The 12,534-nt window shown below is 48.1% G+C and overlaps 1 protein-coding gene across 3 annotated transcripts in view; it reads left to right on the forward strand.

Annotated features, from left to right (window-relative positions):
* Positions 1-12,534, forward strand: part of MSTO1 (misato mitochondrial distribution and morphology regulator 1) — a 255,728-nt gene that overhangs the window by 37,367 nt on the left and 205,827 nt on the right. For 2 of the 3 annotated variants that reach the window (XM_086947417.1, XM_086947418.1), the window contains exon 5: positions 2,542-2,590. In XM_086947417.1, the coding sequence (XP_086803543.1) occupies positions 2,542-2,590 (49 nt within the window). Of the gene's footprint in view, positions 1-2,538; positions 2,591-12,534 lie in introns of all 3 variants that reach the window. The other variant, XM_086947416.1, reaches the window with a different exon arrangement.

Below are 12,534 nucleotides of genomic sequence, written 5' to 3' on the forward strand. Positions count from 1 at the left end.
GTTGGGCCCTGTCCCGCCTTCGTGAAATCTCTCATCAGACCCTACTGCCCATCCCGGAACTTGAGATCCTCTCATCTTCACTTCTTGACTGTCCCCTCTTACAAGCTCTGCAGATCTGGAGGCCGGAGATTTGCATACCTGGTCCCCAAGCTCTGGAACTCTTTTCCTCTCCCTCTTAAAACCTCTAACTCTTTGACTCTTTTTCGTAAGTCCTTAAAAACCTGGCTTTTCCCCCAATCTGGTTAGTCCCTCTGTCCCCTCTACTTCCAACCAGCGCCAGGAAACCCATGGTGTCAGTGCGCTCTACAAGCACCCCTTACAATACAATACAATTACAATGGGGGGATAGATGAGTGGAATGATGGATGGATGGATGCAAGGATAGATGATGGATAGGTTTGCATATGGTTGAATATTGTTATGGATGGCACACAGATAAAAGGACAGAATGAATGGTGAAAGATTGAATGATGGATGAAAGAATAATTACACATTGTAACCCCCATGATCTTAAGTAACATTTCCTATACATTGATTTTCACATGTATACGGGTCATTGTCTCTATATAAGATGTGTGTGATGTAACGCTCTCCGACACCCTGTCCGACTTACTTGGGATGAGTAGCACTATAAAAGAAATTAAAAACACATGAGAGAGGGTCTTTGTGAAGATGAGGGGCACCATTGGAGGGTGGTTGCAAGGCTGAACTGGCCAGACTGGATATTGGGCGTTTTCCTGGGAGGCTGGAAAGGTGGGGTGAGGGAGAGGGCGGTTTTGTTACCACAAAAAGACCTGCACATTTGCTCAAAGCTGCACGCATACTGAAAAACCATGAAGTGCACAATTTGCTCAACCTAATAAAAACTTATGTTCACTTGTACTTAAGTGGTTGTCTATTTACTTACTTATATACTATTGCTCAACCTCCTCTGATGTGTCTTTAAAACGTACCTTTTGTCCTGAATTTCGACCTCCTGTCCTGAATTTTGACCCTTTGTCTGAATTTTTACACTCACAGTCCTGAATTTGTACCCATGCCAGTTGGTCACCCTGCCCAGTGGCATGGGGCAAACTCAGATGACACCAGTAGCATATCTCAAGGGCTTACTAGCCCTGGAGACAGTTTTGCACCCCAAAACAAGCCTTTGTGCTGACCCTCGCAAGGCGGTCGCCCGCCAGGAAAAGTTATTTGGAAAGTTGGGTCATAATGCGCGCAGTGGTGCCAGTGCCGGCACCACCTCCATTGACCGCCTCTGCCTTCCCCGCCGCAGGATTGCAGGTATTTGCGGTGGAGGCAGTCTTCCTGCCTGCTTCGTAATCCGGTGGTCGGGCTGCCAGATATGCGGGCAGTTGAAACACCAAACAGTGAGCGCGATTTCCAGACCACTAGGGTCATAATCAGGCCCTTAGTTTATGATAATTACTCAAGTTTCATTCCAGTCCATTATTTTTTTGCTTCTATGTTCCTTTAGAGGGAGAACAGCCATTTACAAATCAGCCTTGGTCCTGTCACAATAGGAACACTCCTGCACGAACAGCGAAGCCAGGTCCCACCCAGATATGTACACAAACAAGCCCAGACCGCATGTGGCCTCATCTCGGAGATGCAGCTTGATTGCTGGTGCACAGTGAGCACAGAACTCATTGCTGAGCACACTCGCTGCACTCGGGTCCCTGCCCTAAGGAAAACAAAAGGGTGATGTGTGGAATGCTTGAATTAATCTTAGCCAATGGTAATTGCCCAGACCCCATTCCTGTACATTGCTTTTTGCCCACTGCACCAGTCTAGATAGAGACCAGCAAATGCCAATCAGCCTTGGTCATGCTCCAGTAGGAACTTTCAGTCCTTACTGCACTGTGGCATTGTCCATGTGGCCGTTTCACGGTCAGTGCTTCATGTCAAAGGATGTTTGTTACTAAATTTGATAGACTACCATTAATCCTTATAAGGTGAAACCGAAGGACAGCAATCAAACTCCAGTGTGGAGAAAGGAACACTATGTTTCAGTTGACCTGAAAATGTAACACATCTTTATGAAAGAAGCATGCTTCTGTAGAAAATCTGTGTGGTCTGGTGTATTGATTTATGGTGTACAATGTTTTCATGAAATCAAGATGCAAGTATTAAAACATAATCTGGTACTATGGTATGGTATTAAAACATTTGTGTTGAATCAAGTTATTCAAAAGCCAACTTCATTAATGCTGTTGAAGTCCGAGCTTAGAAATGCATACCTAGTTTAGATTAAAATAGATATTAAACAAATGAAAAGAACAAAAAATGGCTTTATGGGCATGCTCTAATGGGTGTCCCTTTGCAGTTACCACCAAATGTACGCCCTCCAGTGATATATATATATATAGATAGATAGATAGATTTAGATATATTGGTTATATCATCACATCAATTGTTGTTTGCGCTCTCTTCCACAGCTTCGTACCATACTCTCTGCTTTACGCCTAATCTCTTGACCTTTGGATCCCATCCTAAAATGGGAAGAAACTAAGCTAACAATGACTATTGTGTTTCTTTTAGCAGGGTGGCAGATTGAACAACACAGGCCCGACAACGAGGTCAGCTGCTGAAGGTAAGTGAGTTGTTCAAGTTTTCCACCGTACCGCCGCCTAATGGGGTGACATGCCGAAGGGGTAACCGTAGTAAGGGTCTACTTGGGGTACCTTGGAATTGAGCAAATAACGAGTGCTACAGTAACATTCTTAGGCTGTGTAGTGCTATATAACTGATAAATATGGAGGAACTACTTAGTCAACAACCCGAAAAGCATTTTAGGTCCTGCAAGGGATATAGAAAGCCCTGTATAAACAACAATACAGTAGTCAAGTCAAGTCAGTCAAGTCATAAAATGTATATAGCGCACTACATACCCAGAGGGTTTCAAGGCGCTTAGGGAGGGGAGGAGGATTATTTGTCAAATATCCACGTTTTAAGTTGCTTTCTGAACGCTAGGTGATTCTGGGTGAGGCGAAGGTAAGCGGGAAGTGAGTTCCATGTTTTGGCAGCCAGGTATGAGAAGGATCTGCCTCCCATGGAGGTTTTGTTGATGCGAGGGACAGTGGCGAGGGCTTGGCTGGAAGAGCGAAGTTGGCGGGAGGGGGTGTAGAAGGACAATCGAGAGTTGAGGCAATCTGGTCCGATGTCGTAGAGTGATTTGTGTGCGTGGGTTAGCAGTCGGAAAGTGATTCTCTTATTGACGGGTAGCCAGTGGAGGTCTTTCAGGTGACCAGAGATGTGTTCGTTGCGTGGGATGTCTAATATGAGCCTGGCTGAGGCGTTTTGGATTCGTTGTAGTTTCTTCTGGAGTTTAGCGGTGGTACCTGCGTAGAGGGTGTTTCCGTAGTCCAGTCGGCTCGTGACTAGAGCGTGGGTGACTGTTTTCCTTGTTTCGGAGGGGATCCAGCGAAATGTTTTTCTGAGCATGCGAAGGATGTTAAAGCAGGAAGAGGATACGGCGCTGACTTGTCTGTTCATTGAGAGTGAAGAATCCAGGATGACGCCAAGGTTCCGTGCGTGGTCTGTCGGGATGGGTGCATTTCCGAGGGCATCCGGCCACCAGGAGTCGTCCCATGCAGAGGGGGATTTACCTAAGATGAGGACTTCTGTTTTGTCTGAGTTCAGTTTCAGACGGCTTTGTTTCATCCATTCGGCGACTTCTTTCATTCCTTCGTGTAGGTTAGTTTTGGCGGTGCTGGGGTCCTTGGTGAGAGATAGGATCAGTTGAGTGTCATCCGCGTAAGAGATGATGTTGAGGTTGTGTTGGCGGGCGATGGCCGCGAGGGGGCTCATGTATACGTTGAAGAGGGTGGGGCTGAGTGAGGATCCTTGTGGTACGCCGCAGATGATTTCAGAGGCCTCGGACTTGAATGGTGGGAGGCGGACTCTCTGGGTTCTTCCGGTGAGGAACGAGGTGATCCATTCCAGTGCCTTTCCTTGGATTCCGATGTTTCTGAGGCGTTGTAAAAGGGTGCTGTGGCATACTGTGTCGAAGGCTGCAGAGAGGTCGAGGAGGATGAGGGCGACTGTGTCTCCATTGTCCAGTAGAGTTCGAATGTCGTCTGTTGCTGCGATGAGGGCGGTCTCAGTGCTGTGTTTGGCTCGGAAGCCAGATTGTGAGGGGTCGAGTGATTTGTTGGCTTCGAGGAAGGCGGCGAGCTGGTTGTTGACAGCTTTCTCGATGACTTTGGCCGGGAATGGAAGAAGCGAGATGGGGCGGTAGTTTTTGAGTTCGGTGGGGTCTGCTGTTGGTTTTTTCAGAAGGGCGGTGAGTTCCGCGTGTTTCCAGTCTTCTGGGAAGGTAGCGGAGTTGAAGGAGCAGTTGATGACGTCTCGGAGGTGCGGAGCTATGACGGAGTCGGCTTTGTTGAAGATGTGGTGAGGGCATGGGTCTGTGGGGGATCCAGAGTGGATGGAATTCATCAGGCGGATGGTGTCCTCAGTGGAGATTGGGTTCCAGGCGTTAAGGGTGTTAACGGGGGGAAGATAGTCAGCTGATGGTAGGGTGGGTTGGCTTCCGGGTTGGTTGTCAAAGCTGTTGTGGATGTCAGCAATCTTGTTGTGGAAAAAAGAGGCTAGGGAGTCGCAGAGGGTTTGAGAGGGGGTGATGTCGTTGGAGTTGGCAGAGGGGTTGGAAAATTCCTTGACGATGTTGAAAAGTTCCTTGCTGTTGTGGGCGTTGTTGTCGAGTCGATCCTTAAATGCTGTTTTCTTGGCTTTTCGGATCAGTTGGTGGTGAGTACGGATGGCGCTTTTGAAGGCGTCCTTGTTGCTGGTGGATGGGTCTTTTTTCCAGGCCTTTTCAAGGGAGCGGCATAGTTTCTTGGATTTCTTGAGGTCCTCGTTGAACCATGAGGCCTTCTTGATGCCAAGTTTGTGTTGGCGTTTTTTCAGTGGTGCTAAGGTGTCGGCGGTGTTGGATAACCAAAGGGTGAGGTTGGAGGCGGCTTCGTTGGCGTTAGAAGAGAGGGCTGGGGAGGTTTGAAGGAGCGATGTGGAGATCTGCTTCGTGGTGATTTTGTTCCAGTTTCTTTGTAGAGTTGGTTGGAGGTGGATGATTGGTTTCGGCTTGTTGTAGGTGAAGTGAACGCAGCTGTGGTCAGTCCAGAGGAGATCCGTAATGTGGCTGAAAGAGACATGGTTGCTGGAGGTGAAGATGGGGTCGAGTGTGTGACCTGCGATGTGGGTGGGGGAAGTGACTAGTTGTTTAAGTCCGAGGTTGGCGAGGTTGTCCAAGAGGGTGGCGGTGTTGCGGTCGTTGATCTTCTCAAGGTGGAAGTTGAGGTCTCCCAGAAGGATGTAGTCTTTGGAGGAGAGCGCGTGTGGGGTGATGAAGTCCGTGATGTCTTCACTGAATTTAGCGCGGGGTCCTGGTGGTCTGTAGAGGAGGGTGCCTCTGAGTGTGGTCTTGGGTTGATGTGGATCTGGAAGTGAAGGTGTTCGGAGTTGGCGAGGTTGGCGTCAGAGCTGGTTGAGATGCGGATTGATTTCTTGTGGACGATAGCGATTCCTCCTCCTGTATGGTCGGTGCGGTCCTTGCGCGTGATCTTATAGTCATCAGGGATGGCGATGTCAGGGGCGGAGGAAGCGTTCATCCATGTTTCCGTTAGGAAGGCGACGTCCGGAGAGATGGCGTCTAGTAGATTCCAAAGGTCAATGGTGTGCCTGTGGACCGAGCGGGTGTTGAGAAGGATGCATTGTAGGTGGTTGGGGTCGGGAATCTGTGGTGTGGTCGTAGCGGAGATGTTGTCGGTGCCGCTGAATTTGCAGGAGTAGCAGGAGAACGGTCCATGGGTGCGACCAGGAGCGGCTTGGACGCAGTTGGGGGCGCGACCGGGGTTAAGAGCTAGGAGGGTGGTGGCATCGTAGGTAATGCGAGAGGGCTGGGTAGCGCGCGGGGCAGGGGGTATGGCGCTGGGCGCGGTCCAGGCGCGGACGGGCTTACCTTTGGCGCACCTTCGGCGCAAATTGGGCGCGGACGCTGCGCGTTGACGCTGCGCGCGGGATTAACTGTCATATATGGATGGTGGAGGGGGAGGGGCGAGGGCGTCTCAGCTGGGAGGTGGGGCGGGTCACGAAGGAGGACAACAACAACTAAAATGGCTGCGTAGGGGACAGCGGAGCGGAGCGCTTGGGGCGAAATGCGCTGGTGCAATGGAAATGCTTCCAAACAGTGATAAATGCGCGCTACAAGATAAGCGTTACAAAGCGGCAATCAGGCGCCTCACAAATGAAGTTTCTACGAAGCGGAAGCGAGCGCCCTACAAGTAAAATGTTCACAAAGCGGCAAGCAGGCGCGTTATTAAATAAATTCAAACAAAGCGGCAAGCAGGCGCGATATCAGTTAAATCTTAGCAAAAGCGGCAGGCAGGGCACGCTGCAGGTGTTCAGTAAGGGTAAGAACACACAACGATACCGCAGATCGCCAGGGAGGCAAGGGAGCGACCACTCTGCTGGGGAGCGAAGCGAGTCACAGCGCGTGGAGAGCACGGAGCGCTGTATTAAGGTAGTGGGAGGGCGTCTCAGCTGGGAGGCGGGGCGGGTCACGAAGGAGGACAACAACAACTAAAATGGCTGCGTAGGGGACAGCGGAGCGGAGCGCTTGGGGCGAAATGCGCTGGTGCAATGGAAATGCTTCCAAACAGTGATAAATGCGCGCTACAAGATAAGCGTTACAAAGCGGCAATCAGGCGCCTCACAAATGAAGTTTCTACGAAGCGGAAGAGAGCGCCCTACAAGTAAAATGTTCACAAAGCGGCAAGCAGGCGCGTTATTAAATAAATTCAAACAAAGCGGCAAGCAGGCGCGATATCAGTTAAATCTTAGCAAAAGCGGCAGGCAGGGCACGCTGCAGGTCTTCAGTATGGGTAAGAACACACAACGATACCGCAGATCGCCAGGGAGGCAAGGGAGCGACCACTCTGCTGGGGAGCGAAGCGAGTCACAGCGCGTGGAGAGCACGGAGCGCTGTATTAAGGTAGTGGGAGGGCGTCTCAGCTGGGAGGCGGGGCGGGTCACGAAGGAGGACAACAACAACTAAAATGGCTGCGTAGGGGACAGCGGAGCGGAGCGCTTGGGGCGAAATGCGCTGGTGCAATGGAAATGCTTCCAAACAGTGATAAATGCGCGCTACAAGATAAGCGTTACAAAGCGGCAATCAGGCGCCTCACAAATGAAGTTTCTACGAAGCGGAAGCGAGCGCCCTACAAGTAAAATGTTCACAAAGCGGCAAGCAGGCGCGTTATTAAATACATTCAAACAAAGCGGCAAGCAGGCGCGATATCAGTTAAATCTTAGCAAAAGCGGCAGGCAGGGCACGCTGCAGGTCTTCAGTAAGGGTAAGAACACACAACGATACCGCAGATCGCCGGAAAAAAAATATATATTGTGAATACTAAATGAACAAAATAACATAATGTCATTCAGTCTTGGAAAAAAAAGTAAAGTTGAAGAAAACCTTGATGCCTTTTATGTCAAAAAACAGTATCAATTGTAGTGGGAATCTGAATGGGAGTCACAAAGCCAAGATATTTACAATTATTCTTGAAAAGTACCAACTATTAAAAAAAACATTGTTTTCAAAAACCCTCACATTTTGTTACAAAGAATTTAAAATTATATTTTGGTTGTGGTAGTCCGTTTTCTCTTTCTGTCGCAAACAAAATCTACAAATAGTAAGTGGGGGGACAAAAAGTATTTTAAAAAAAAGTCTTGTAATGAGATATGGAAAGCAGGAAAGCTTTTTGAGGAAACAACTGTTAAGAGGTTTCAATATTAAACATGAAATGTTCTGGTGGAGAACATTTGATTCAGAGAGAGGGCGAGGAGTTGACAGAATTAAGAGGCGAGAAAATGTGAGAAGGACTCTAGTGTCTTATAACAGGATATCAATAAAGAGGAAAAGACCTTTTCAGAGTAGAGAAACTAAGGTGATGACATTACCAGTTTAGAGTGACCAAAGATCTACATCACCTTATTGTAAATTAAAAAGAAAAGAAAAGTAGTCAGTTTGGAAGGTGATGGCAATGAGGTTCTCAGTTGGTTAGTCCACTCTCACCCCACAACCCTGCTAGCGGAGGTGTTGAAGAAATTGGTCTATAATGAAAAAATGGGTACCGTATTTTCCGGCGTATAAGACAACCTTTTAACCCCTTAAAATTTTCTGAAAAGTTGGGGGTCGTCTTATACGCCGGATACAAAATAAGACTGTTTGTTTTCGTGGTTTTTTTCAACAGCGCGGACTACTCCTGAAGGTTCTTGCGCTTCCGGCCCAGCTGGAGGTGGGGGAGGGTGGCTCTAATCCAGCCGGAGGTGGGGGAGGGTGGCTCTAATCCGCCCGCCAGCCACAGAGGTGAAGAGTTGAAGAGCATTGCATCCTGGGGGCTCCCGCGCACAATTGGCTTTCAAGCCGCAACTTCGCTCCAACTTCGCCCCTACTGCCTGGTGGGTAACCCCGAGGCCTCCCGCAGAAATTGGCAGCCATAATGCCGGAGGATTCCCGCCGGAGCATTGCATCGGTGGACAACGCTGAGGATCCGCGATAGCATCCACGGAGTCGGAGGACGCCGCCGGGCACTGGAGCTGCTTCACTGCGGTAAGCTGAGCGTAATCGGAGGACTAGCGGGTGGAGAGATTACGGTAGGCTTGCAATATTCCCAGCATACAAGCAAGGTGGAAGAAACATTTCCCGCCTAAGTTACATGGTTCAAAAGTGACAATAGCGAGCAACCAAAATACATGAGGTAGCAATCGGTACATTACAAGAGAAAAAAGTGATAAGTGTGCAGGTTACCGGTATAACAAAATACATGAGGTAGCAATCGGTACATTACAAGAGAAAAAAGTGATAAGTGTGCAGGTTATAAAAGCGTACAAGGTACAAGTAGAGCGTTGGACTGTGCTGGAAGTGGGGGTATTCTTGGGGTAGTCTTATACGGCGAGTATAGCACAAAACCTAAATTTGATCAAGCAAAGTGGGGGGTCGTCTTATACGCCGGGTCGTCTTATACGCCGGAAAATACGGTATGCGTGTTGACATGAATCTAGACTGCCAGACAAATAGTCAATTTTGTGCAAATGGATTTGTTGGTTCCAGTTATGCAAGCCAGGATTGTACCCATGCCGTCTCCTAGTCCCTTCACCATCATAGACCTTAGTGCTCCCTTCTGAGTCACTATTCGCTTTCCATCCTCAACGCCATGTTGGATCCACCTGACCCTACTTCATTCCACAACGTGTCGGCCTGTAATCCTGCTGTTTCCCACCTCCTTCATCAGGATTGACTTTATCGCTCCTCACACTCTCTGAGTGTAACCACAGGTCTGCCCCACTCTCTGCCTCTGTTAACTCTCAACATGATAGATTGCTTGCCCCCTTCTCTCTTCCATGCCCATTTACCCGCTTCCATAGCCTTTACCATCATGGACTCAATATATTCTTCTAAGTGCTGCAGACAGGTCCTGGTGACACGGAAATTCTTATAGGGTTCACGCTTGACTACAGGGCTCCGGTGATGGCGGCGAGGCTCATGTACAGTTACTAATGCAGCGAGATCAGGCAGCTCCTGCCAATAATATTCAGCATTGCACATGGGAATTTAGCAAAGATAAGGGAAACAGGCCTGGCTAGGCTAGCGAGCTGTCTAGAGATTGGGAGCATGCATAGGTTATAAAAAACTGGGGTATATGCAGGGCCACTGGTATTATGTGGCAGGAGAGGGCTAAATTATGTGGCAGGGTTTAGTAAATTATGCGGCAAGAAAAGACAAATTGTGTGGCATAATGCAGCACATTTTGTAATAGTCTTAATTCATTATTTTGGCATTTTTTAAATTTGGTAACACTCTCTGGGCATTGGTTGCACCTCATTAGTACCAGTTTAACACCCAAGTATAGCAATAAGCAACAGAAAGGTGACCAGTCCAGCTTTGCGAAGGGCCTTCCACTGCAGATCAACGCGTGTTGTTGCATATTTAGTAACCTTTGAACCATTTGGGCTAGAAACAATTTTCTTGTTAAAATCTTCAGATTATGCAGCAGATGACGGGTTACGTGTCAAATACAGCAAATTTATAATTACGCGAAAATCGCTGCAGTCACACAATCGCATAGTTTCAGTGGTCCTGAGTATATGTATATGCAGTAGGCAAATCCGAGACCAGGTTACTTAAATATGTTCTTTCATCGCTCTGCAGTCTTTCTAGGGAGCCCTCCTCGATAAACAAAGAGCAAGGTAAGTTTCCGCTTGGGTGTAGCCGGTGTAAATCATTCCTGTATCTAGATCGCCCTGGAGCCAGCCCTTGCTCTGCAGTGGTAGCATCCAGTGGACCTTTCGGCTGGTGGGATATTTTGTTTTATGGGCAGAATATAAATTCCTTTTATAGACCTTATTTGCTTAGAAACCCAGAGCTACTAGGGTTATTGTCGGTCTTGTGATCTCTGAAGAGGTAAAACTCTTTGTTTTGTACTGAATATTATCAGTGAAGGTGTTTTATTCTGGAATTTACATAGTCCTGATTGATGTACCACACTCATGAGAATGGAGAAGGCCTGAAAATGGCACCTTTCTGTCCTGCCAAATAGCGGTGCCCGCTCTGCAGAATTGTGCTGATGATCGCAGCTTTGCCATTGCCCTTGGATAAGAAGTTGCTGCAGCTTCTAAGTAATATTAGATTAATACAGCATTCCGTCCATCATCTGTTCTTTGTGCGTTTGTTGCCGTAAGTGGGAAGGGTATGACTAGACGTGGGTCCTGCGCTTGCTACTTCGCCAGATTCAATCAAGCATGGCTGATTAGGGGTGTTGCCCGAAACTGGTCCCAGAATGCTTGTTTCTGTTCCAGGGAGGACCTAGGCTGGCTGTTGGGACTGGCTTTTACCCATGGGGAACAGGGTCAAGGCTGATTTGCATATGACTGGGTCTGAACTGGAATGGTGTGGCGTGCAAAAAAAGATGGATTTACCCCAGATCTATTACTGGGAGTGAATGTTAGATTAATCCAGTCCATCATCTGTTCTTTCTGCAGCTTCCAAGGTCATCCGGTCCCCCTTTCCGCCCACGTCTTTTAACAAAAGTGTGTCAACAGAAGCCCCCCTCGCTTCCCCGGAGAACCTGGTGTAAAATGTAAAAAAAAAAAGTCATCACTTCCATTACCTTTGTATCTGCGGGCCTTCCTTCAGCATTTCTGATCCACACCTTTCACCAACATGATTCTTTTTCTTCCCAGAGACTTTCTAAGGCATGGGTAAAGGGGGCAATTGCCAGGGTCCCCATCTTCCAAAGGGTCTGCTGGGAAAGTGAACTTTCTCTCAGCTCTGTCTATTTCTGAATGCCAACCTTGCCCTTTCTGCCCACCTCTACCTCTGTCCTGCTGTGCCCGGAACCATCTAAGAGATTCTTTGTGCTCCTGGCAACGACATGTTTCAACTGCTTTTGATTGACTCCAGTTTCTGAACGTTTGTTCAGCATCATGGGGCATTGAATTAGCAGAAAATTATTAATACAATTCAAGGTTGTTCCACACATAGCCCCTGCAAAATATGCCTCGCTAGAGTCCCCAAAATTCCTTAAGACAACACAGTGCCTTCCACAACATTTTTTGTTCCATGGAATCCTTTTGTACAGGAAATCTCTTAAATCCAGGGCACAAGTCCTAAAAAAAGAAGTGTGGGGATGCTCAAAGTTAGATGGTGTCATCGGAAGTGACGTCACGAAATGTAGTTCCCTCTCATTACAGGGAGTCCTTCACTTTGACCCTCTGTCACCCCTCCCCGCTCAGGGCCTGACTGGCTGACTTAGTGCATCATATTTTTTCACATTTATGAAATTAGTAGATTAATGATGCATATTTAAAGTGCCAAAAAACGACTTATATGTGCTTTACACATGGTTTTGTTATAGAGCTCAGCCCCCGATCTCACCAACTGTGGCATGGTCGCATTTATTGGTGTCTCTCCATCACAGGGGTTGTCCCGGAAGAGCTCCGGAGCCTCAGGCATCCAGCTCTTCTTCCAGGAAAGAACTGTGAGGCAGGGGGGACGGCGTCCACCCGGTAAAAACCTGTTAAAATAAGTGGGGGACATAGTCCACCCGCCTGGTACCCCAACCCAAGCCCTGCTTAAATGAAATGAAAATCAAAGCAGCAACAGAAAACTTTAGGCAGTCACCCGGCCCTCAAGCTCACAGCAGCCATATAGTTGGCAACAATTTACTGTCCACAACAACCCTCCCCCAGGCAGCAACAACTATCAGGGAGTGAGCGGAGCAGAGAATGAAGTCCTTTGGTGACTCCTCTCAAACGACACTCACTCCCTGTGAGGGCTCGGAGACAGTAGGAACCACACAACCACCGTATATAACACAGCCACAAAGCACTACCACAAACGGACCCATTGTTGAGCATACCTGATAAAAAGATACCCGAATAAAGTGGCTTATGTTAGTGGGAAGACCTACAGCCATTCAAAAAGACACCCCTAGATGTCCAAAAGTGCTGTGAGGCCATAGAAATGGTAGAAATGCG

This window comes from Lissotriton vulgaris, chromosome 12 (genome assembly GCF_964263255.1).
Source record: "Lissotriton vulgaris chromosome 12, aLisVul1.2, whole genome shotgun sequence".
Classification (NCBI taxonomy): Eukaryota; Metazoa; Chordata; class Amphibia; order Caudata; family Salamandridae; genus Lissotriton; species Lissotriton vulgaris.